The 27,410-nt window shown below is 36.2% G+C and overlaps 1 protein-coding gene across 1 annotated transcript in view; it reads left to right on the top strand.

The window, feature by feature from the left end:
- Positions 1–27,410, top strand: part of ANGPT1 (angiopoietin 1) — a 162,726-nt gene that overhangs the window by 81,018 nt on the left and 54,298 nt on the right. Inside the window, exons 4-5 of the mRNA XM_010577001.1 lie at positions 6,857–7,089; positions 22,782–22,909. Of these exons, the coding sequence (XP_010575303.1) occupies positions 6,857–7,089; positions 22,782–22,909 (361 nt within the window). The remainder of the gene's footprint in view (positions 1–6,856; positions 7,090–22,781; positions 22,910–27,410) is intronic.

Below are 27,410 nucleotides of genomic sequence, written 5' to 3' on the forward strand. Positions count from 1 at the left end.
TTGTTACAGAGAACTGTGTTTGCTAAATGTGACCAGTTGCAAAGCTGGTCAAATAATATGCCATTATTGCTACTGGTTACGAAAACCAATTTAATGTATTTAATCTAGCAACTGTTTATAACCAGTAATTCCAGCAGATGTTATTCTGGAGAAGTTGGATTACACTGAAACTCTTGAACTCCACAGATTTCCCTTGACCAATTGGAAATATGAATGAATTAGTGTGGGATTAACTTTGACTTCAGCCATCTCAAAATGAAGTTATTCACCTAAACTGTGTGGGGGGGCTCTCCCTCTAGTCCACGGAGAGAGTAGGCATGTGGAGGAGGCAGTTTGTTCTACATATTTTACAAACCTATTTCAATCTGGGATTAAACCAAGCATTAGTTAAGTATATAAATACTTGCATTTTTATCTGCTGCAATATGGTTAGCAACAAAGCTTTATTGGCTACTTAAGAGACTGAGTCTTGTGTACTTATTAATCTCAATTTATTTATTTATCTTAGCTATGTGTCAGGGTGTGAAACCTTCACGTCAGTAAACAAATAAGTTTTACTTAAGTTGACCTTTGACTTGGCTGACATTATGATGAAATGATCTGACATGACAAAAGGATCTGCCTTGTTTTTTCAGAAGAAAGGGAGGGGTATGTTAAAAAGCACACTTTATACCCAATTGTTTCTCTCAGAAGTATAGTTGTATGTGGATAAATGAAAAAGCACATGGAGTTTCATCTTCTAATGAAGCGAGAACCTGGCATACACTGTCCAGGTTCCGTTACTCTCTCCTTGGGAGTGGTAAAATTAGGTAGAGGGCAATGTTATGATTACACTAAAATATGGATCATCAGTTCCTGTATCATCATCTACTCCTAACAAAGAACTGCATAGTTCTGGCCTTGTAGGTCCTGATCCTGAAATCAATTATGTGTGTGTCAAGTTCACTATGGGACAAATCTTGGTGATCTCAGCAGATACTATATTTCTTGACATGCCAATGATTTTGGCTTGCTTAACTTTAAACCGTACTTATAGGTTACCATGAGGCTACATTCAGTACCTATTTGCAGTTAAAATGCCTTCATCCTTCTCCTTATCACTTTCAGATCAATAAAATAGAGAAAATTCCTTTTATCCATGTTGCCTATGTGGACTGAAAGCTTTTTTGGAAAGGGCCTTTCTTTTGCAGTAGGTGTACACCACAGTAGGAACCAGTGTAGGAACTATTACAATAGCAAAAATAATCAAAACAGATGGTGTACTGTGGGCAGATAAGTTCTTTCTCTGTGCTAAAATTTCCTCTATGTAAAATAAAAATAATGACCTTAATCACTTTCAAAGAATTGTATTTTGGATGAACGTAATGCAAAATCTTATAGTAATAATAACTGATGGTTGATGTACTACAGCAACTTGTATATTATCCTCAAATAAAATGAACACTGCATATCAGCAGGGGACCGATGCATGTTCTTTAGACTAGAAATATATCTATTCTTGGCCCTTCTCTACTTCCTGCCTGTCCTGGGAAGACTGGCCAATTTTTTCTTTTTATCCCACTGAAGTGAAAGATGTTCCATGGCATAAGTAGAGTCACATTTGCCCCAGAATTATGTTTCTATAGAGTGCTCTCATGCCATAAATAATTTAGTTTTGTGGGTTTCCACCCACTATAATGTAAATGGTAGTTTCTTCCATTGCCGTTTTTTCTCCCACAAGAGCTTTCTAAAAACTATTTTGATTTATCCTTGAAAGATTTCCTTGCTTAACTGCCTTTATGAGCCCCCTTTTTTTCTCCAGAGTGTACCAGCTGCATTTAACTTATTGTGTGCCATTTGTTTCAATATGCAAATGTGAAAATAACCTTTTATTTACTCAAATGAAATGAATGAGGAAAAATATAATAGAATTCTGGATCTTCCAGCAATAAATAGTGGAAGTGAAATTTAAACATAAAATCCTACTTGAATTTGCAGACAATCAAACTACATTAACACATTCAGTACAAGAATTGTTGCATCCTATGAAAAGCGAGGACTCAAGAATGATTCCTGAATTTCCATCTGTCCGTGTGAAAGATGAGGAAACACAATATGTCTAATGAGTTTTATTTGCAGGTCTCGTACATACTAAAAAGATAAATCCAGATTTTTCATTTTACTTTTGTGATTTCAATGGAATTATCTTTTCACTGGTATAAAAAATAAGCTTACTGATGCTTAGGGACCAGTTATTTTACTGGCCTTAAGAAATATGGGGACATATTTTTATATTTCCTTAAACTGATCAGACAATATCAGACCACCAAAGTATGAATGGTCAGCAGCTAACAATATATGGGAAATTTCACTCACGTAAAACCAAGTACAAAGAAGCTGTCTTAATGAGAAAATGCCATTCTTGTACTCCAAAGTAAGCATTTAAATCCTCTACCTGTTTGTCTTCCCATACATACATAATACAAGAAAACCACATGTATACAGCCAAAGAATTTTTTGCTAGTGTGACGCTACTTGTCTTTATTTATTGAATAGCTCAACAAAGTAAATGTTTTTATCTGTATTTTTAATAAATCCAGATTTTTTTAAGGATTATTTTAATACAAAAGATGTCCATCTCTAAGATCTGGTCTATATCCTGTTCTCATGTGTCTAAACTGAGGCCTCTGAAAACAAAGATAAAAAACCCTCTTAAACTGCTGTGGTCTGGAATGGATTAGTGAATAAACTACCTACCTTATAAGGCAGATTGTCTAAACCAGACTTTCCTTCCTCCCCAGAGAGCTACCAGAGTGCTTTCTATATGTTCTACTTCATCACCTTTCAAAATGACAACAGCTTTCACTGGAAGCCATTCTTTGACTCCCGTATGGGTCTTCTACCCTCTCCAGTGTTATCAGAGGGCTTTTTCTGAATCAGCTGGACACAGCACAGTTGCACCAAGGCATCCCACTGGCTTATATCGTGACAAAGTTAACAAATAATTTGTCTGGTTGAAAATAGATTCCTAGCCTCGCCAAGATCCGTAGGTTCGATATTAAGACATGGTTAACCTTTAGGAAAATTAAGTTTGTCTGTGTTTGAGTTGTGTGTGTTTGGTTTTAATTTAACTGACTTCTAGATAATGACTCCAAAGAGTCATTGTCCAACCGATAATACTGGTGTTTATCCATGCTAACAACAACATTTGTTTCTTCACAACTTCATTCTGTTCTCTAAATGCCTGATTTGTTTCCCCAGATTGAAGGCTACAATTATAAATCATACACACACATATGTGTATGTGTATGATTATATATATATATGTATACATATGATGCTTCTAGTAAATGGTGAATTTTTTTTATTGTGAGTATTGTAGTTCCCATGACTGCTTCATCTGTCTGGGTCAGTAATGTTTTCAAACATATAGAAATTACAAACATATAGAAATTACAAACATATAGCAAATGTACAGGAATTTCAAATGTATAGGAAATGTATATGGTAAACTTACTGTAAAAAAGCCAGTCGATACATCATGCCCATAACATTTTACTGGAAAGTGTTATAAAAGAATGTTATATAACAATTTCAGTCAACCTTTACAGATTGTTGGACTAATTGGTATAGAGACAGCCTTCTTTTTGTTTTCTTTAATATTTTATGTCAGCAATAATTATTAATGAAACATAGTACAAATACTGTCATTTTAACTCTGTGTTCACAATGCCTCTTTAAAAAATTGAGAAAATATCTTTACCAAGCACTCAGCAAAATTATTTCTTCATGGTACTTGTCTGTTAGAAATTGTCTGATGTCACAAGGGAAAAAGAGAGAACAGAGTGGTCTCACAACTGTTAAAAAAAAATCTAAATATATTTGTAATGGGTTTCAACCTGTTTCAAGATTTTTTGATGGAGTTTCTAACAATTTTTTTTTTATTATTTAAATGAGCTATAATAAATATGAATGTAACAATACAAATGAAAAATTCTGGCCTCGTTGGTGTCAAAGGCCTTAAGAGCAGCTTTTCTCATGCTGTTTAAGGATTTCTTCTTTTTGGAACCGGCCAGTGCAGAAATCCCCAGTCTATGTGAAGTTTTTGCTTTTGTTCATTTGGAGCTTTGACCAAAGGTTTTTCACTGCTTCTTAGTAAAACACAATGAATGTTTTGGATTTCTCCCAGGAATACAGGGAGTGGTCCTATCCTCAGGACTTTATTCTTATCTGTTATAGATTTATGGATATAGAAAGATCATTGCATAAATGTATATGCATTCCTTAAAATAGCTTAGTTTTGCAGTTTATAATAACAGGACTTTTAATCTACATAGAAAACTGTAAAAGAACCATGTGCTGTGACACTCCGATCTTTCCACCACATGTTGTTGACACACCACTCATAAATATTAGGATGTATTATTACTAAAGCCGTAAAACATATGCTTGCTGTCTGTCTCTGTAGGCACCAAACTGGGAAGCTCTAAACATTGTCAGCTTCTTCCTTCTTTCTTGACATGGCCAGTGTTGCTACAAATAAGACTGTCATCACCATGGGTTCATTCGCTATGGTCTTAGGAGGGCTACAGTGGCAAACAAATAATGCAATGCAGAAATTGTGGCTGTCAAAGGCTCTTTCTTTTACATGAAATCATTGAGATATGGAAATCATTTTGATGTGGACGTACAGATAGGATGTTGTGGAATTAGGGAAATGACATGTACTGTACTTGGATATCAACAAAGATAAAGGGAACTGTTTTTGTCTCTGCTTACCATTTAACTATAAAGCAATATTCTAGCTTCAAGAACGGCATCTTCTCTTACATTGACAATACACAACATTTTTGATGGACTGTAAGATGTCAGACTGGGATGTAGCCACACCTAGCACCCATTCGATCACAGACTGTGCCCAGCGCCCACCTTTTTCCTATCAAAAGTGCATTGATATAAGTTATAGTCTATCAGAAAAGTTAAAATTCAGAATCAAAATGAGCATTTCAATAATTTCTGTGAAAATACAGACAGCACTGATAAAATTCATGTAGAATTTTTTTTTGTTATTTTTTTGAACAGTATTTTATGACCAAAACTGGTTCCATCAGAACATTTTCAACCACTTCTGCCTAACAAAACTAATTAGTCTGATCTTCTGCATAACAAAGCTCAAAGACTTCCACATAAATATTTGCAAAAAAATCCATGTGAGTCTAGAGTATAAAGGCATTGTATTTAATGTTAGAGGTCAAGTGATGAAAAAAATCAGCTATAGGTCTGATAAGGTGTTAAAATAATTTATTGTCGTTGGCTTCAAAATGTGTACTTTGTTTCAGATTGAAACTTCCTATCATCCGATTCCAGTCCACTGAATCTTGTTATGCTTTTGTTACTAATTAATGAGCCTTTTAGAATGACGTATCATGTTCCCCTTGGTGTTTGGGACCCCATGAAAAAGTGTTTTCCCTTCCCACCTTTTCTCCCCCCCTCACCCCCCCTTTACCTAGATACTTCTAGTTTTCACAGAACTAGATATGTTGATGTTACAAAGTATATTTTCTTCAGTATCTTTGTAAGTAAGTCCCACATTTATAACACTTCAGAAAAAGACATTTGCTGTTTGGTTTCTTTTATTTAAAAAAAAAAAAAAGTTTTATATTACTCTAGCTTGTACAGCAAATCCAGGGACTGAATTTAATCTTTGCATTGTTATCATTTGTAACAGCTCGTATTAAGGTTTTGTGATATCTAGTGGAAACAACTCCATATGGATTTTATTACATTCTTCAGTTAGGTTAAATGACCTGAAATTATGCAGGCATTTTGCCACTGATCTATTATCCAGAAGTAAAAACAAAGGTGAGGGGAGAGTGCAAATAAATAAAACCTAAGACTGACTTGAACAGGAAGCAGTTTGTTGGCAAGTGTGTAATGACCAGTTGGTTTACAGGCATAAGAAACACCTCTTTTGGCGTATACAGTAGAATTACTGAATAGAAAGTGTCAGGGGGATTGAATTAATTTCTTTACCTAATATTAATAAATTCTTTCTGCTAAACTCCCACCCCAGCATCAAAGCACTGGCCTGAAAAAACTTCTTGTTCACTGTTGACAGACACTAGCTGTCCTTTATGTCTACAGCTCCTCTATTCTTCCAGATATAATCTGATATGCCTTTTGTCTTTGTAAATTGTACACTTCAGACTCAGGACAGAGAGGGGTACTAGAAAAAGAATATTAATGAAACGATAGTGTTTCCATACATGTGTAAAATTATTTCTGAAAATTGATGTAAGCAGGCTGCATAGTATGATGTCCAACAGTTTTCTGTATGAGGAGCCTTTTGTGGAACAAGAAAAGGCCAGGGGGGATATACATATGTGGACTCAAGGAAAACAAGGGAATCCTACCTTAAAATGCAAACTTCTGATTTATCTTTTGGGGAAACAGTATTATTCTTAATGTGAAAACAGATACCACTGATCTGGTGCACAATTCCTTTCCCAGCTTTCCCTTTTCAGTGCCCTGCTCTTCTCCCTCCTTTGCCTAACTTAGGCTTTTCTGACTGCACTTCTATATACAAATGTGTTACTGGCCCTATACTCGTGCACTTGAACGGTTGTAACAACTAGATATGCAGTTTTGTCCACTTTACTCTAAGCACTACAGCATGCAAACATCACAAAATGGAATCTTAGAGATCAATTATATTTGGCTACTTGATAATCAGTGGGCTGAATTAGTAGATGTGATATTTTTAGAATGAATCATTTATGTACTGAACACGATGGTGAAAAATAAATAGTCCTGTTTTCTTTATTAATAAATATGTTGGAATGAAGTAGTATCTACTAACTGTTTTATTTAATTTTAGTTTACTTGAGCACAGAATTTTAGAAATGGAAGAAAGGCATAAAGAGGAGCTGGACACTTTGAAGGAGGAAAAAGAGAACCTACAAAGCTTGGTCACACGACAAAGCTACATAATCCAGGAACTAGAGAAGCAGTTAAACAAGGCAACAAGCAATAACAGTGTCCTGCAGAAACAGCAGCTTGAACTGATGGATACAGTTCACACTCTGATCACCCTCTGTTCCAAGGAAGGAGGTAAGAAAGCAGCGTTATAAAACATTAGAAGTACTAGGAAATTTATTCTGAAGTAAGTCCTGAATTTTTGGAAAGGCAGAACTTAATGAGCTTATTCCAAGAAAGAAAAAGACATTATAATTGAGGACAAAAGAGCTGATGAGAACCCACATATCAAATAAGGTTCAGACAGTGCTGAGGCCAATCCTTGTACTAACAGCCGTATTTGATTTTCTGAATTCAACATCATTGAGTTGTTATAACTTGACTGTAGCTGATGTAGGCCATAATTCCATTGACTTCATGTTAGCAATACTGATTTGTTCCTCTGAGCATGTCTTCTTCTGCTGGGAGTAATCCAACCAGCTGTGGATGTTAACTTTATAGAAGCCAATATCTAATTTAGTCTAGACTTCCTTTACAATCATTGGAGAGAACAGGGTACTAAACAAATGAAAGTAACCCAGAACTTTATACATATAAATGGGTTATAACATTGATGAACTTGGATGTAGGCACTTATGATGCTGTAGACAACCAAAAGAAGAATCTCTTCTCTTGAATAATATTTTATTTATAATAAAGGACCATTTTTCTTCCTTCTGCCTTGCTGGATTTTGTTTATTTCTGGGTGCATTAGAGATACTACAAGCACAAAAGATGGAAATAACATCCTTTGAAAGAAGGGGTTGACAAAGACTCAAAGACAATTCTCCTCAAGTCTGTCTGTCTTAGTAAACAGATTTCTTACAGAGATTGAGTAAGAAATTCAGGTAGAATTTCAATTTTCAAATGTTACAGACACTGCAGAATGTCTCTGGAAAGAAATTCCTTTCATCAGAACTAAAGGGAGATGGGTGAATGGAGACCACTTTAAAGGACAGAAATGGGACACTGGAAAGTACAAATCAGTAACTACAAAAACCAAGGCAAAGTCATACAGAAGAGAAGGAAGAAGAAACGTAAAGGAGAATATAAGAGAAAAGGCATGTGCTAAGAAAAACAACTAAAAGATTAACAGCTGTGCCTGGTATAGCAAGCAGAGGGTTAAAAATACTGGGAGAAAGAAAGTTGAGGAAATAAAATAATACCCATCTGGGAAGAAGCCATTAAAACTCTTCTGAGAAAGGGTACAGGGTAAACTTAGAGGCAAACTGTACCTGTGTGAGTTGTGCTAGTCATTCAGTGAGTATGGAAAGAGGTCTATGTGAGGTTAAGTACCAGCAGTCAGAAGAGCCCAGCATATTTGCTCATTGCAATTCTAGAGCTCTAAGTGCCATAAATTATCTAAAAACCAAAAAGAAAAAAAACAAACAAAACCCCCAAGCAACAACCCTGTCCCCCCAGTAAAAACCTCGTCACCTGTATCATTATTCAATACTCTGTTTAAGAGGCAGAAGACATATTAGATCATTCAAACTATTCAGCTCAAGGCAGTGTGAGTTTGCTCTCTACTATATATTCCCATGCAACTTGTGTGGCTTAAATCTAAACTGCTCCAGTGACAAGGATTAGATCTCTTCCTTTGGAAGTGTTGCATGCTTGGGCCTGTGTTGATAGAATATTTTAAAAAAAACCCTTTTTTTCCCTCTCGTGTTCATTCTAAATGTTCCCTTCTGCTTACTCTGTTATATAGTTCCCCAGCATTTTGAATTAAATAACATCCGTCATAGTAGGCTGTTCTCATATCAGTAGAGAAACATTGTGATGCAATGCAAATCCTTTATTATGTTTTCTGGTCTTTTGGCAAAGAAACCTGGCAAAGCTGTGTTCAGAGTGTTCTAATAGAGCTCCGGAGTACTTTAAAATTAATATCAAAATGAAAGATATATTATTCTCATATAGAGATATACTGCAAGTTCTTTTTAAGGTTAGAAAGATTTTCTAACAATTTTGAATTTGAGTCAAAGAGAAAAAAACAAAACCCACAAACTAACCAACATTTTTCCTAAACATAGTTTCCTCAGCTGCTTCTTATAAAAACTTTGAGTAAGGATTACAGAGTTGGATGTTTCAAATTGGGCTCCTGGGTACAAATTCAGGTGCCTGAAAACGTGAATTTTCAGCAGTTCCTTTACTTCTGAGGAACTGTGGAAATAAAAGACGCCCAGCACAGTGAAATGCATAAATACAATTTTCATAGCCTAACTCAAACCCTTGATTTTGAACTTCATTACCTTTTGTGTATTAACATGTTCAGAATTTTCCTTGGATATCTTTTTTATTTAAAAAGAATAATTTAAAGAGAAATAATTGCAGAAATGTTTCCATTTACTGTCTGTTTAAGTCTAGCTGACCAACATTTTTGGTAAGTACATTCACAGCTGAAAAAGGAGCCAGACAGTTTAAGTTAAAATAATAATATTATCCTGGAGCACAAGACCACTCTAATGAAGGCTGAATACTAAAGCATTTGGTTGTACCAAAAATTAATACCAGCTTCAGTCTGTGCAAATATATGTTGAAGATGGAAAAGTATGCATGCTGGGAAGTACTACTGGAGCTACTCTAAATTCACACAAAAATATGAAGTTTAGATAGTCTTACACAAGTATTTCTGTGCACTAATGCTCAAAACATAAAATATACTGTGAGAACTGGTGTTTATTGGGAGATAGAGAATAACAAAATGTGATACATAAATCAGTGACACTCTTTCTGTCTTATACTTTGGTAAATCTCAGTCATCTAATTTCATAAGGGATATAACAGAAATGGAAATGGTCCAGGAAGGAATAGGACAATGGAAATAATTAGAGACATGGAACGATTTCCATATGAGGAGAGAGAGCAGTAACATACAGAAGTATTAGATGGGAAAGAAGGTATGTGGTATGCTGTTATGGAAGTATACAGAATAACTAATGGTAGGGAGAAAAGGAACAGCCAGTAAAATTGTGAGATGTTTTCTGTTGATAAAAGAGAGTATTGGATTAAGTTAAGTAAAGGTTGCTAGATATCATTGAGATTGATAATGATTTTTGAATTTTGAATTTGAAATGATTTTGATTTTGAATAGCAGAGGATGGGTCCCCTTAAAAACTTCAGGCTTTCAACTAGGGACACTCATCATTGAAAGGAAGCACAACCTAAGCAAGGCATCAAATCTAGAAGGACAGATTGTCAAAGATGAGTAACTTCCTAAGGATGAACACAGAAGTTGAGAGGAATTGCAAAGTATGTCTAAATCCTGTGGTTATTTTCAGAATAGCTTTAAGTACCTTTGTTGGTTTTTCAACCATAAATTAAAAATGTAAGTCCATATATTTTATATTATATGTATGCATATATATTTTAAAAACTATTATCTGTATCAAGAAACCTAAAAATCTGCCCCAGGATACGTCACAGACAGGAAAATTATCTTCTTCCTTGAATAAGTCATAGTATTCAGGATTTTCCAATTTGTGAAACTGAAATTAGTATTTTATAACTATTTTTTATAAAATAATAATAATACAGCTAAACAACTTCATTTGAAACCAAGCTGGTGATAACCATTGCTTTTTGATTACAAAACATGAGATAAATTTCCTCCAGTAATGCCATAATCATATCAGAAAATTTATTTTTAGGTTAATTTAAATAAGTTGGGAAACTTTCAGAAGTTTGCCTGCTAGGAGCCTGTGAATAATATAACTGAATAGTGTATAGATAGACGGCTGAACAGAAACTGCTTTTGTTTGGTTTTACGCTCTGAGAAGCTTAGCTAACATAGTCCCTAGTACTAGATGATAACCCTAAAAAATCTGCTTTGTACTTCCACCCTGGCTAGACAAACTTTAGGAGGATTTCTGAAAGATATAAAGGCAAATGAGGAAGAGAGAAGAAAGTAAAAGCCACACTAAGGATAAATCTTTAAAATATAGATGGACCTAAATACAAAATCCAGATCCCACTTTCAGTGCCAGTTTTGGTACAGACCAGTTTTGGGGTGGGGACCACCTGTAAAACTTGGAATTGTTTGTGTTTGGCTTCCAAAATACCACCCACCTCTGTCCCAGTGTGAGTGATTCCAGGATTTCAGTTGCATGTAATCCTTAAAATAGACTCTCTAATAGGCCAGAAAGCCTACAGAGAGTCAAATATATCCAGGATACCATGGGGAGTCACATGTCTCCATTTTGGCCTGTGTCTATGGCTAAATAGATTTGTCACTTTGTCTAAGTATTTTTTAGGCAGGGGCAACAACATGGGCAGCAGCTGCCAATAAATTTCTATGACAGAATTTCTAAAAAAGCAGCACTTTCAGACACTAGTCTTCTAAATGAAATGATTGTTCAGTACAGTGAGAATTTAAAGTAACTTTTAATGATTAAGTAATCTCCAAATTCAAATATAGATAAATGCTTGAAACTTTTACTTTTCCCCAACAAAAGATGGAGACATAGAAACATTGAGGTGAAGACTTAATTAATCATCATAGAGATATTGCATGACTATCTCCAAGACTGTAGAAGTCCTTCACCTGGAGCAGGTAAGAGTTGGATAGGGATCACATTGTTCTTTGCAGAGGTCATCAAAGATTTTGTGATTATTGTTTTCTTTAAAGTGTTCATTCCTCATACTACTTTGAGTATTATTTGTCTGATGATGGATAAAGCATTTTGGCACATAGCTGTCACTGACGAACAATAAATCTATAACACAAATAGTAAATAGTTTAAATGACAGACTGTCTAAGCTTCCACATCAGAAAAATTACTTATTAAAAGGATATGCAGTGCTAAGTAGAGAGTCACACAAATATTACTCAAAAAAAACCCCCAAACCCAACCCAAAACCAAAACAAAACAAGGAATACACTACAAATTATGTTAAGCAATAGATAATATCACCATCAAAGAAGTGTATATAAGTTCAAACCAAGTAATTCAGAAATTGTATTGGTCCAGTGGGAAATTATGTTTAAAGCCAAACACCACAGAACATGTCCAGTCAAAAGTCACATATATTTTCAAATACATTGTCTTTTTATTCCAGTATAAGAAAATAGATCTAGACTGTCTATTGTGCTAACATTAATTTGCATAACTTAGGATAGCTGCCCAAGTACTCCTACCCACAGGATAAGGGAATGTAAAAATTCAATGGGAAAGTATATTTAACCATAAACTTATTTTCTTTTTCCTGTTTTTTATGTTGTCTATCAGACTGCATAATAATATACCTTGTTAAAATGTTTGGTCTAAACTTAGATACTTCAGAGAACTAATGGAACAGTAGAGAAAGTTTTGTCATGGATCTGGTTTTGTGACCTCCTAGTAGGAGACAAATGAAGCATTAGCCTCCTCTTGAATGCTGACAAGAAGCTAAGCTTAATTCTCAAAATAATACACATATATGCTAGGAATTTACCTCCCCAGAAGTGCCTGTTGAGTTCATGAAGTAAATAACGTGGTTAGTGGGTCTGGCATTTCTGAAAAGGTACCAATCTCCTGGTTTATGGGTAGTTTTCATGTTTTAGAAAATTATGCAGGAAAAGTGTGTATGTCCAAAAATTTATTTGAATGGAATTTATGCTTTAAAAAGGCATAGCAATTAATTTATTCAAAATATTAAACAGTAAGTAGTCCATTCCACTTCTTAAACCACAGTTGTTATGATGTTAAAATTTATGCTGAAGTGAGGAGAGTGAGAATAGAATGAGAACTTCAAAGAAATGACCCGAAGGTTACAGGCACAGGGGAAACTCCATTGACATAATCAGAATTACCTCAGCAGTGATGCTGGTCTACTTCATTAGAAAGACTTCAAAGACACCTTATATAATACAAGCTAGTATTTAAAAAAACAACAAAAAAACCCAAAACCCCAAAACCTTCCACTGGAAATCCCAGGATAGAATAACAGATTCAGGTGTTCTGAAAGGTAATTTTAGTGTTTGGACTGTGTTCAGCAAGACAAATTTTCTATGTTATATTGATTCAGCCATGTATTGGAATACAATAACATGGATATTTAAATCTAATAGATTATAGACAGTCATGTAGAAGACTAAGGTTGTATGACACAGTCCTTGGTCATTTTTATTCTGTGCTTGGAAAAAATAATACAGTGTTGATGTAGAGTCCTGGTCTGGACTTCCTTTAGAGTCAAGAAAAGCACTTTTGTCAAGTGAGTTTTCTTAGGATGAGGTGAATTGCGTCTGCAAGTACCTTTTTTCTCCATATTATCTGTTAAGGGGTGATGATATTAGTGCTGCTATTTATATGATCAGTATCTACACTGGGACAGATTAATTTTATATTCTTGTTTTCTAAAACTAAATAAATAACAATATTAATTCCAAATCATCATGATGTGTAAATAAAAGTATTTTCATACCTTACTCAGGCAAGTATACTTAATTTCCAAGTTATGCTGTATAATTAAATGCAACAAAATGTATTAAGTAGGATCAAGCCAGGCTGTGATTTATTAGAGATTCAGCACTGAAATAAGTCAATTTGGATGTGCAGCATTTGAAATTTCTGTCAGTGGGAAAATATTTAAATTCTTCAAAACAGAATTGGGGATTCCCATATTTTATCCCTATTAACTTGTTGATGGTCACAGCAGGAGGTCAGTATTTATTAGTACTGAAAAATGAATAATTTAAGTACATATTTTTACATTGAAGTTCTTGATTGTTAATATTGAAATCAATTACCCACCCTCATTCCTAAAGTATATGTCAGTGCCAAATCCCTCTTCACTGTGCTTTGTGAAAATGGTATTGTTCACTCACACCAAAGATATTACAGGGAATATCAGCATACATAAACCAAGTAACAACACTGTTGGTGTCACCCAAATGGCTTGTTAGTGAAAAATTTCTTTGTATGCATACCATTCTTCAGCTGGAAACCCTAAATGCACATTAGGGTGCCTGCATGGAAAAATATAAATCAATTAAAAAAATATGGACACTAGAAATATTAAACAAAGCCAGTGGCTTAATCTCTCTTGTAGCAGTTCATGAAAGACTTCTTTAGTTCTCATCACAGTGAATGGCTGGTTACTCACAAAATTGCTGTCTCAAGCAGAAACTCTTAAGGAACTATATTGCAGCTGGATAATTAAGTGTCTTTATCTCTTTGTAAATGGGCCATAAGGCATTCTATTTCTGCTCACTAATGAGGACCACTTTATGGTATTCCTAAATGATGTCTTTCAAATGCACAGTGAATCGAAGTATTATTGTTGTTACCAGTCACTAAGACTGGATTTATTGGGAAACAAACTTGATAACTGTTGATAATTTATTAGGTAGTAAATAATTATGCCCTTGAGAGGATGAAAGCTTACTATGTTATTGTCATTTTCCAAGACTGAGTCGATTCCTGCAGCACTACAGGAGGGAAATTTTGTTTAAAATGATTTATTTAATAAGTAGTTGGATAGCTTGAGTGCTCTTGCTATGCAATTGTTTGCCTTTCTTACTTCAGACTCTTAGAGGGTATGTGGGAAAGAAAAGTAATATTCTGTTAGCTGCTAAAACATTTCTGTAAATGTTAATGCGAGGCATCTAATTGGTTACACCTTTTCTCTTTCCTCCCCACCTTAAAAATATGGATCTGAAATTCCTGTATGTAATGAACCTTAGTGTTCCTAATGAATCTGAGAATGGATGAGTTCCTAGGCTGGTAGAATCATAGTAGCCCTACTAACTGCATTTCAGCACGGCCTGGTAGTTGTGCTGGACTGTATTTAAGAGAGGTTTGCACATCCATTTGGGCCTCCCACATGCAGTAATTTGTATGCATGCAGCTGTGAAGGGCTGGGGGTTGATGGCAAAAAGGCTATTTTTGCTTTTGTCATTGCTGCTTGGAAGAAAATCCTTCCACTTCTCCACCCAGTCCAGTGATTGTAGGGTCACAGGGTGAATCAGATCACTGAGCTGATTCCAGTGGAATAGTAAACATGTGTAGCAAAGAAACAAACCAACAATAACAAAACAAGCAAGCAAGCAAACAAAACCCCCAAGCCTGCCTCCCCTTTTCCCCCCCCCTAAATCAAACCAAAACACTTTCTGCCAGATCTCCTGTTAGTTGATTATTCTGTGACTATGGAGGCAGTCTACAACTAACAGAAATTAGAAGAGCAGCACAGCTCCTTTAAGTGACATCCTGCCATTGCACTGGGTTTTGGATTATGACTAAGTGCTCCCTTAGACTTTAAAAATGTGTGAGTATACGTATATTTGCTTATACTGTCATAAACTCTGAACTCTTAAATGAAGGCCAGCATTTTCCATTCTAATAATTCAGCAGATAAGCATGCCTAAGGAAGGAATTCTAGAGCTCTATTTTCTCCCACCTTCTAAAATACCCATGTAAGTTCAAGGTAAGCTCCCAAGGAAATCTTGAGTGAAAGACACAGGAGGGGGTACTTGCCTATTAATGGTCAAAATGAAAACAGTGTTTTATAAATTATTACAAAGGAACAGAAAGGAAATCACAAAAAAACTGTACCACAGTATAATTCATGATGTGCTCAAATACTGTATAAAATATGTGCTCAAATACTGTCTCAAAAAAACCCCAACTCCAAAACAAAAAAAGATGGAAAAAGCTACAAAGACGGATGATCAAAGATGTGAAATAACATTCATTAATCATATCAGAGATACCTCAGGCACTGTAAAAGATGGTAGGAGGAGAATGCAGTAGAAATCATAGGTGGCTTGTAGAGTATGGATGCAGAATTACTGACACTTTCAGCTAAGAATGAAGGGTCACGAGCTGAAATACACTGGTTAAAAGCTAACAATGGGAGATTGTCCTTCACATGGTATGTGTATGGAGTTCCTTGGTATGGGACACTATGAATGATTAAAATTTGTGCGGCTTCAAAAAAGCAACTGCAGAAATTCATGGAAGAAAATTCTTTCAAAGCCTATTAAATATACAGACATTCTATCTGGCAGAGGAAGTGCCTATGCTGTGAATTCCTGGATATGCTTGCCTGCTCTTATGCCCTTCTCCAGTCATCTGCTTTGGACATCTGTTCCTACTGAAGACTGTTTTTTGGGGCCAGGTGTTAGCCCAGCCCTTGCAACACCTTAGGGTCCTCCTGGGGAAGGAAAGGCCTAAAGGAAAAAGAAAATAAGGAGAAAATTTACGAGCATGCAAGCAAAGGAGAAACCAGAAGAGCATTGAGGGTTAAAAGATCAAGTCTGGTGAGGAAGCCCCATGACTTCTATGGCCTCTGATGCTGGAGATGGGACACTGGAGAGGATGGAGTGACAATGTGACCTGGTATAGCCACTCTCATAACTTCATTTGGGATTAATGGGAGCCTTGACAATAAAGTTTTATAAACTAGAATCTGCAAATTTATAATCTATAAACTTGATTATGGAGCAATAGTTCCCAGAACAGAAAAATTTTATTCCAGTATGTCAAAATGAACTTTTTTTTTCCAGTTTGCCTTTGCCCAGCTCTTTTTGTCAAGTTCAAAGCAATCTCACAAAGAAATATTACCTTGAAAAGCATTTTGGTAAATACATACTGTGCTGGAAGAAAATGATATGTCCGAACTCTAGTCCTAAACTTTCACCCACCTCCCTAATAAACAAATGTGAGTACACAAGCATGCACAAACAATGACTTATCTGAGAAGACTGCTGGAGTCCAAGATATCCAGATACAGCTTTCATATTAATATCCCCCCCTGCCTCCTTTTTTAAGATCATATTCAGACTTTCTGGAGATGAAAATAAAACATAGTATTAATACAGGAGGAAATAAAGTTGACGTTGGAGAAAGTTTAAAATCAGGTGGTGGTAGTTTGTCTTTATAATAATTTAGAATTGGGTACTAAGTGCATATAAGTTCACCTTTAAAACTTTTACTTAATTAGATAGATGCATTAAAAGTTCCCAATGTTTTATCAATAATAAGTAACTGCAATACTTTTTAATTTAATACATCTCAATGGAATGTAATTTTCATATTGGCTATATTGGGTGACAGTGGTAGCTTTAATAATCCAGAAATACTTTTTGGAAAGGAAAAACACATAGCATGTATACCTGAACAAACTAGAATCCAGAAAATGTGCTTTTCAAGTCCTTTTTGACAGAGACACAAAAGTAGTCTTACATGACTATCATTTTAGTTTGTAGAGAGCACTGTGGTTACCTGGAGAGCACATCTGACTGGAACTTAGCCTCCAGGTTTGTGCCTTTCCCTGTGGTTTGTGTCACATTTGCAGCACAACTGTGTTGTCACAGGGTTGTCTTGTTGCAGGAAATAGTTGGATGTCACAGCCAGCTATTAGGTTGCAGTTTAATGTTTGTTCTCCAGTGGAGGCTGGTATATGCAATACTAGGCCACTGAAACAACAGACTATACCTCTGGCTGTAAATCAGCAAAAACTGAGTGGCTGTAACTCTTTGCATATTTTTCCTCCTCAAAACAAAAATAATCTTCACCCTTCCTCTGTCAGATCTGTTTGTGGTTCCTGCTGCTAAGTCTGGGAACATATATACATGTGTGGGCCATGTTCCAGGCCTCCTCACTGGGGATATTTGACTGACATCCTTTTGATAACATTAGCAAACTGTTCCTGATCTGATTCTTTGCGAGCTAGGCGCTATTTGCCATCATAACTGAAACTGTGGTGGTGCACAGCAGCTGCACCCAAATGGTTGGAAAGAGGTCAGATACAGGGTCTCCTATAGAAATAGAGGATTCCCCACCATGTGTCTGGAACCATGACAAGATCAAGGGGAAATTTATTTGCAGTCTGGATCTAGACAAAACCTGCCATTTGGTAGTCCTTGAATGAACCTGTCCTGGAATGCTACAGCTGTAGGTAAAACCCATCAATTTACAACATTGTCCTTTTTGATTTTTTAGAAGCTGCTCATCTGCAGACAGAAATTTTCACCTCAGATGCTTTTGACAGAGCAGCTAAAATTTACGTCAATTATATTTCCCAATAAGATATGGAGAGACACTTTTCCTTTCTGGCTTCAAAAGCATGAAGAATTTTTTAAAATGTCTTCTGGTATATATAGTGATTATTAAGTCCTATAAGAAAATTAGATTCATGTAAATAAAACATTAAAACAATGAAAATATAATAGTTCACTAAGACACTACAGAAATGTCTGCATATCTGTCCGAATAAGTCACTATCATGCAAAATAACCAACAGCTGCCTTTCATTTGCTGGCAGTATCATTAAAGGACATAAGATTGTAGTGATTAACTCAGTCTCAACTGATTTCACAAACATGGCAGTTCAGATCTTAAATAATTTAGTAGATATGAATGTGATTTTATTGATTCAGTCAACATAATGAACTGCAGTTTCACATTCTTTATTGCTTACAGACAAACTGCACTTTTTGTTCACCAAATATCTGACAGAGACTTGAAAAGCAATGAGAGAACTGCTTCATTTTCTCAAAAACAATCAGAAATCTCAATTTAAAAAATCAAGTATATTTTTAACATTTTTTTTTCTAGTAGAGATGGCATTAGATAATTTTCATACAGCTAGGAAAAAAAGATAGATATTGTATATTTTAAATTTTGTATTCCTAGAGGAGAACTTTAGATTACTAAATATTTCAGAAGCTATTTATTCCTAGTAGTCAGTTTGTATTTCTTTACACCCGGGCAGAAAAGCAGTCATCCTTCATTTGTGATAGCTGTTAGGAACTAGTAAACTCATTTACTATTGACTTGTTTTCATAACTGATAGCATAAGAATAGTCTCACCCTACACAGAAGCACACACAACTAACAATCAGTTAAGGGATTTCCCTGACTATTGTTTTGCGAAAAGGCCCTATATATCTGAGCTCTCTCACTTGCGAGTGCCAGTAACCCCTTCTAAGAAAACTGAAAAGGCTACAACCTCAGGTGCTGACCCAGATTTCTACTGAAGGCGAATACCCTGTTAGTAGAGGCAGCAGAACAGCTGCTTAGCTGTGGCAGTTCGCATCCTACAGGTTAGCTGAAACCTCGGTGATTTGGGTTCCTGTTCCTCCATGGGGCTGCAGAGCAGTTGCACTGCCAGGGCTGTTGCCTCTACATGGGAGCAGCCATCTGACAGAGCTCTGGGCAGTTATGGATGGTACCAGCTGTATTGCCTGGACTCAAATCATCATTTAGGGCATTGAGGGAAAGAAACAGTTGAAAGACTGATAACTGACAGAAATAATTCATCAAGTAGGGAAACACAGGTAGCGTAGCCCAAGGAGAAAGTTACTGAGCTAAAAATTAACCAAGAGACTTTTGGAAAGTGCAGTGAAAGAAGTTATTTCTTTTGCTAATTATTCTTCCGTTCAGGAAAGCAGGATTTTCTACATAGGCATCGTTGCTTCAAAGGAGCATGACTTCATCACCAGTTTGGACCCTCCAGGGGTCCAATTTTTGGCTAAGCATTCAGGTTTAAAAATGGTAAAATTATTTTGCTTGACGTAGACTTATCTTCTTCAGGTACATAAAACATTGGCGTAAGCATTGTATTTGAAAATAGCTAAACTAACATTAGAAATCTGTGTAAAGTCAATTAAGATCTTGAAGCTGAACAAAGAAATGTAATGGCTATGTATTTTGTTTTAGAACTACTTTCTTTGAGCCTTGTTACTTTTTCTAAAATTTATTTACACATCTACCATATGTGAGCCAATGCATCATTCAGGAACTTGACTTAATATATAAGGATTCAAGGTCTATGTAATATTGTACAAAAAACAGTCTGGAGCTATAGTAGGTAGAAGTGGTTTGGAAATTGTATGGAATATTAAGTTAGAAAAACAACAGCAAACCTTAGAAAAAACATATTTTACCCTAAAAGAACATTACCAGTAACATTCCTGAGTATTAATTTTCTGATAACTTTGGGCTGTTCTTGCAAATTACAGTCTGATGTATTAAGAAAAACTAACTTTGTGCTGGTCATGCTTAATATACTGTGCTGCAATCTGTAATAGTTCAGCTCCTTCACAAGGAGATGAGCTTTTCTTCCAGTGGGAGCACTACCTCCTGAGAGAGGGATGAAAGGAACCCAAGGAAAGCCATCTTCTCCTGGCTACAGTGGTTCACTGAATAAAACCCACTGCTGCAAAAGAAGGGTATTGGGTTGCTTAGTCTACAGGAAATTAACACATCTGCTGTCTGTGATCTCAGGTGTTTCAGCTGTCTGATACTGAGAGGAAGGGCGGAAGGAACTGGGCATATCTATGGCATCTATCTGTCTTTGTCACCTTCATCTCTTACATCAACAGCAGTTTTAATGTGGTTTTTCTTAGTCTTTAAGCATGAGGAAAAAATTTATTTCTAAGTATGCTTCTTAGAAATCCATCTCCTTAGAAAATTATTTTCAAATCTAATTCTAGTTACTCTGAAATTAAAATCTTACCTTGTTTAAAATTTAAATAATATGAACTTTAGGATATACTCATGGGGTTTTTTTGGTCTAACTTTCAGTTAAAAGAAACCAAATTCAAATTTCCTTGATTGACTCTTAAGCAGTTATTTCCAAGTGGTTTTCAATCTGTGTATAATGGCTGAATAGAGGTGAGATAATCTCTCTACATAAAGATATTAAAATATAAGTACTTGAAGACTCAAGGAAATGAAGACTCTGCCTCTGCACAACTAAATACATTTTTTAGACAGGAGAGACTGATGTCTGCAGTTGAAACAACAGCATTAGAGAAATTCAGGCCAGGAAGAATGAATCAAATCTAAAGCCCTCTGAAATCAATGAGAGGCTTTGCTTTAATTCCTCTAGGCTTTGGCTCCAGCCCCAAGTAATTATTCAAGTTGGACTTCGGCCACTGATGCTAACACCATCTGCTTATAGGAAAGTACTGTGAAATCTTTAATTAACACAAACTGTGAAGGCCTCAGTTCTATGTCTTATCTAAAAAATGGCACCTTTGAGAGTGCACTGTTGATGTGTACCTTGCTGAGGACCTCATTCCCTGCCATCTCATGGGAAAGTGTGTCATCTACTGCATTGCCAGCACTACCTTTTCCAAATATGGTCAAGTGTCAAAGCCATTGATTTTCTAATTGAAGTTCATATGCAAGTATATGAACCAAGTTTAACTTTTATTGATGGTATTGGATAAAAATAATAAATATGCAGCAAATACATGGAAAGGGAGAAGTAAGGGGTTTTGGTTTGTCAAAATCAAATTTAAAAAGAACAAAATAAAACACGTAAAAGGGAAAAAAGAATATGACGTGTGTGTAAAATGCCTACCGAGAGAGCAGGATAGTCTTGCAGTTCAGGATTGGATTTCTCACTATTTTTCTATTTTCACCTTTTCACAAAGTCACTGAGGTAAAACATTTAACCTTTCTCTTCCTCAGTTTCCCCACCTATGAAATGGTAATAATGCCAATTGAACTGGCAGGAATTTGCCATCCTAAAGTTCTGCTTTGAGGTATTCAAAAGGGAGATAGTATACCAAGCTACAAAGCTTTGGCATTGTTGCATACCATGTTATGGCCTGGATAGTCCCACACGCTGTGCAAGGCTGTTGCTTTTTTACACACCATTGTCGTTAAGCACCAGTTTTGCAGCACAGGCCACTTCATTGAGAGTGAATAAGGCGTAGTTCCTTTTGTACCTATAATGCACACTTTCAAGCCAAAAATGAAAAAGATGTGTCTGTCACCAGACGATGAGTGTGTCTGGAGGACTTAAATATTGTTTCCTTATTGTAGGGATTAATGAAGTGCTGGCCCAGGCCCTGCACAGCACTTAAGGACATGTTTAACTTTAAGAATCTGAGTAGGCTGATGGATTTCCAGGGGAATACTGATGTGCTTAAAGTATGTGTTGTTGGAATGAAATCATATCCTTCAGTATCGTGTGGGGTCACACTACTTTTGTTTGTGAAAGTGAAGGAACACTCTCAGATGTTACTCCTTCTACAGGGAATCTCTTGGTTGTTCAAGATGGGGATCCTCAAACATCTTGCCCTCCTGATTTCTCAGTCCAGACTCATATATGTGGTCTGTCTGCAATATACAGGATCAAGATCTGCACTGGTGTGCTAACATAAATTGTTTTCCTGTTTTGAGCCAAAAATAAATTGAATAAATCATGACTCTAAACAACTGACTTCAGTAGCTCTGATTTTTCTTCTTCTTTCCACTAATTGTATCTAGCAACTTTTATATATCTAGATATGAAAATCATTAAATAATTCTCAGCCAAAAAAAATAAATTTAAGCAAACAGCTCCCTTGCCCCAAGCCCCTAGGCTGCTCAAAAGGCAGTACCTCATGGAGGAAGGGCACAAGCTCTCTCCTTCCAGGGTTCTGCATTGCTGTCTTAGGTGAGCATCAGTGTCAGATCACAACACTGAACAAATTTTCCACCTCCACGTGCCACCTCTGGGGCATTCTTTGGCAACTTTCCAGATGCAGTTTGAGTCAGAGGCAACACCTGCAGCTGCACAGACCTTTGCACTCAGAAAGAATGCGCTGTGTTCACCTCACAGTAGGCAGAATGCTCTGTTTATCTACTTGCATCATGACTTCTGCTGGTGCCTACCCTGCCATCTGTCTGAAAGTTTCATACTAGTTCTTTAACAGAATTTACTAAATGCACCAACTGTGTAAGGACCATAGTACAGTTATTGCTGTGTATGTTTAAAAGGAATACATTGTGCAGAAGTGGTCTTCCTTGATACAGGAATGGTTAAGATTGCTGTTGTAACTTATATTATCATGGTTTTTTGTTTTGCAGTTTTACTAAAGAATGCAAAAAAGGAAGAAGAAAAACCTTTCAGAGACTGTGCAGATGTATACCAAGCGGGTTTTAACAAAAGCGGGGTCTACACTATTTATATTAACAATGTGTCAGATCCTAAAAAGGTAAAGTAAATACTTGTTTTATTTTCTTGTTTGTCAATGTGATGTTGCTCTGGCCTTAAAGGAGCATTTGGAGCCTTTATTGAAGTTCTCATTCTGCAAAATGTTGTACTGGTATAAATAACCTGGGCTATATTCAGTCTTGAAAAAAATACTATAGAGTGAAGAAAATTATAAACTGTATTATTCCGGACATTCTTCTTTCTCGCTGACAGAGAACCCTTCGTAAGTTCCAATATACACTCAATAGTTGACTCACTTCCTCCCGCTTGGCAAATTCAGTTGAATCAGACTATGGCTGCAAATAAATCTGCGATAAATGTAGAAGAGAATTAGTAAAGTGCTGTAATGAGGAAGCTGATGGGGCAGATTATCTGGTAGCACAGGGAAAGGAATAGCAGAATGAGCAGTTTTTAAAGATAAAGATTTACAAAATGAGATATGTAAAACTTATTTCTAAACTGAATTTGATTTTATTAGAGGCCTTTGGAAGCCTGTAAATGTCAAGACGATATAGTTTACTAAGGAATTAGAGTTCATTAAACCATGAGTAGAATTGGGGTGGGAGAGTGCTATGGGCAAAGATCAACATAACTCTGGTGAATGTGAATTAAAAAATATTTGACACGACATAAAACACAGAGATCTCTTTAAGCATTAATGAACAGGATGAGAACAATAAACGCAGTTCTGTAGAAGCTGTTCCGGTCAAAACAGAGATGTAACATCAGAGTCCAAACTGAATGTACAAATTGGCAGTGGCTTTTCCTAGCCTTATTAAAGTTCAGAAACCATCCCCAGAAGCTGGGTTGCAATGAAGAACAATGGTTATCTGAAAGCACTGTGGCACTGATGGTTCCGGTATATTTACCTTAAACCCTCTTCACTGGTCATATAAGGACAGTGACACTATGGAAGCCATCCTGTGTTTCCGCTATATCCCTGTTTGCAGAAGCTACTATGAATCAAAACAGGCTCCACAGCTCAGCTGATATAATTGCATTATTTTTTCCTGGAGGCTTCCTGTTTTAGCAAAAAAGGGCGGGGGGGGGGGGGGGGAGGAGTTGAGGGTGTTTTTGCTGCCACCTGTTTCTGTCTTGCCCTAGCGATAACACAGCAAAAGCTGATCCCAGGCATGTTCATGTTAGTCAAGTGAGGAGTGTGATTGCTTTAACAGATTCTTTTTCAGACATTAAGGTCCTATTAACAGTCTGCAAGGTAGTGCTGTGCAGAGATAGCTGAATTAACTCCGGCTGAGATAGCTTCAAAATCACATCAACACAGCACTGTGCCAGGACTAATTAGCCCAGAGGTAGCACCACACTGACACTGTTAGATTGCTCTGGGACCCAAGCTAATATCCTGATAGGTACTGCATGGAGACATACCCGCTTGTTTAAAGCCAGTTTAGTTATCTGGGTTACCACAATGCAATGCACAACTCTGACATCTCTTAAGAGGCCTAATATATTATTACCTTCTGTAATACTCACAGTCACTGGCAACTGTCTCATTTATAGTAATTTTATACTTCAGGTCACAAAAATATACCTTCATTTCATTTTATATTTCCTAAGGGGTACTTACTAGAATCCTAACATTCAATAGAAAATATCCCTTCGTCATATATACAAATATTACTGTCAGTTCTATTTTTTTGCTGGTTTTACCTTCATATATTCATAGAAAATTATACTCTGTGCTTACAGTTCCATACCATTTATATGCTTCATTTTTATTTGCTTACAAATTTAGATCGCAATTTTTCTTTCATGTTCCTAGCTGCAACAGTTCATTAGTTTAGTTCGTTAGTTTTCCAGCCCTGCATCAAAAATTAATGATTCATTTCTGTTTGAAAGGATATTAATAATATTCCATATTTTTGAGATGTGAAAAGAAAAAGATAGGCTTAAATTATTAAGCTAATTAATTGGTTTACTTTGATGTGGGGGTCTGTGCAATGCCTGATGGTGTTGACAAATGATTGTTCCCAGGCCATAGTGAGAGCAAAGGCAAGAAGAGTCCTCTCAGTGCCCTGCAGAGGTGGGGTCAGCTACAGGGGAAGCAGAGGCTGCTGATGAGCAGAGGAGCAGTGGGAGTGCATTTGTCACCATTTTGGAGCTGAAGGAACCATGACAACCTTCAGAAGCTGAAGTAGGCCAGGGGGACTGGTCTGAGTGCACACAGAACCTCCATATGTCCCCTTGGATTAATGTATTTGACTCTCTCACTGTCTCCTCGAATGCCCTTACAAGCATGACTTCTACCAACTTCTGGGTGCGCTGCACTGAAAATGTCATGTTTTTAATTGTTAGGGGGGTCTATATATCTGGGTCTTCATGGCTCTGCAAAACTGTTGCCATGAATGCAGCTTTCAATCCTTCCCCTCTACTTTCTGCCTGTGGATTTCCTACCAAATTGTTGTCGATGGTCTCTCTGAGCATATATGCCAGAATTGTAACCCATTAAATGTATGCTAGCCCCATATACAGTGGAAACTGTCATCCTGACATGGTTACCTTCAGGCTTGGTTTCTGCATAGCAGAGACACATTCCCTGAATCTCAAATGGCTGGTCTTGAGCTTGTTGCTCCATGGCAATAATGTAGACTTGAGATGTCCTAGAGCACATGCACTTAAAATGCCCCATGTGGTATTCCCCCTCCTTTTGTTTACTTTAAAATTGGGCTTATCTCTAAATGGTTATTATGAAGTTTATAATAATTTAGTCCGTAAAGCTAAAATATGTATAAATAATCTCATATATGCCTTTTAGGAGCTTGAGTATTTTTACCCATGCATTTAAGGAAGAGTAAGAGTGCAATGTTTTGGATGCTCTTTTAATCTAAATCAGGTTATTTTATTGACAATAAACTCAGAATCTAGAGACGCATGCAAATTCAAAGTCACTTTTCTTCACCCTTTTCTTTTCTGGTAGAAGGTTAATTATCAGAACATGTTAAAAGGTGTTTAATGGCTGAGTGCCTTGAGCTTGTCTGGGACAGAAGCCAGTCTAGGACATTTGTTGGCTAGAGCTATGCACAGTGAACATCTATAATCAGCTTGGCACTCCTGTTAATAAGGCAGGTGTTTGCGTCTACTACCGCCAGACCACACAATGATGGCTAGTGAATAATATGCTGCTGGTAAATCTTTCTTTCACTGTGCAGTTTTCTCTTTTAATTTGTTATATTATTCAGAAAACATCAGCATCTTTTTACAGGTATTTTATTATATTTTAGTATGAAAACCCCATAATTTGTGCACATCTTAAAAATGAGTAGTCTTAATAAAGTCTTAATACAGTTGCGGATTTAAAGTTTTAAAAATTGGCAGTGGATTCATGAGAGCTTGAAAAGACTTATAAGGAAAGTAAATCCCTAATTTAGAAATTCTCACTGTAAATCAGACTGAAGAAATTAAATTCTGTAGATAAATGTTTTGACTCACAGTGTCTTCCCTGAAGGAGGAATAGGGACAAAATGTTTGTCTTGCAAATTGTGGGTTTTCTTGTGGTTACCCTAAATCAAATTCACATGTTTGCACTGTTCGGTGTTCTGTTTCCTTCCTATACCTACACAGGGACTTCACTTGGCATGCCTGGAGCAAATTAAAACAAAAGAACTTGCATGGGATTACTGTGGCAATGCTTATTATAAGTAGGAAAGATTTGGAATTGCTTTGCCTGAGGGTAGAATACAGTTCTCTTGTCAAATGAGGGACAAATTTTTATTTAACTGAATTGGATAGTAACCTTCAATTTGGCAAAGAAACTTAAATCTTTAAATTACTGACCAGTGCTGAATGGATTGACTTTTCTTGATGTGAATGCCAAAAGCTAAGCTGATGGGTGACACCTCTTCAACCCTCTTATATATTGACATTCTACTTAAAAAGAGGGATATAACTATTCAAGAGTTCAGGTAAATGAAATTTAAGATAGTTGCACTACCAATATGGCATGGATGAGTATATGGGAATGAAAATCAGGAAAATTTGCTGGAATGAGTAGCACTGAGAAACATAGATCTTAAAATCAAATGTCATACAAAAGTAGGAACAAAAATGAATACTGTCACTTGCCCCATACCAAGAAAAGTGAATGGAGAAGCAGTATTTGCATTTTTTCATCGTTTATCTTTTATATTTTTGAAATGATAATGTAAGAACAGTGAAAAATGAATGAAAACTAAATATGCATTTTGATTATTATATAGATTATTTAAGAATGTTAACAGATTTCAGTTGACTCAATATTCTAACAAGCTTCATCAAAATTGTCAAACTGTTAAATTATCCTTAATATACAGAATCTCAGTATCTAAGTTAGAATTTTATTAGTGCAATGATGGCAGGGTATGTTCAGTATAGGTCTTGACTTCTGAGCTTGTCCCACAGATGTCTGTTCTTCAGCCTGTTTCTATCTATGTCCTCTGTCAGCTGTAAGGCAGCTTAAACTGAGATCAGCTGTTTCTGTTTTGGGACACTGCCTGGCACATTGTAGG

This window comes from Haliaeetus leucocephalus, unplaced genomic scaffold, assembly GCF_000737465.1.
Source record: "Haliaeetus leucocephalus isolate CR32 unplaced genomic scaffold, Haliaeetus_leucocephalus-4.0 Scaffold555, whole genome shotgun sequence".
Taxonomy (NCBI): domain Eukaryota; kingdom Metazoa; phylum Chordata; class Aves; order Accipitriformes; family Accipitridae; genus Haliaeetus; species Haliaeetus leucocephalus.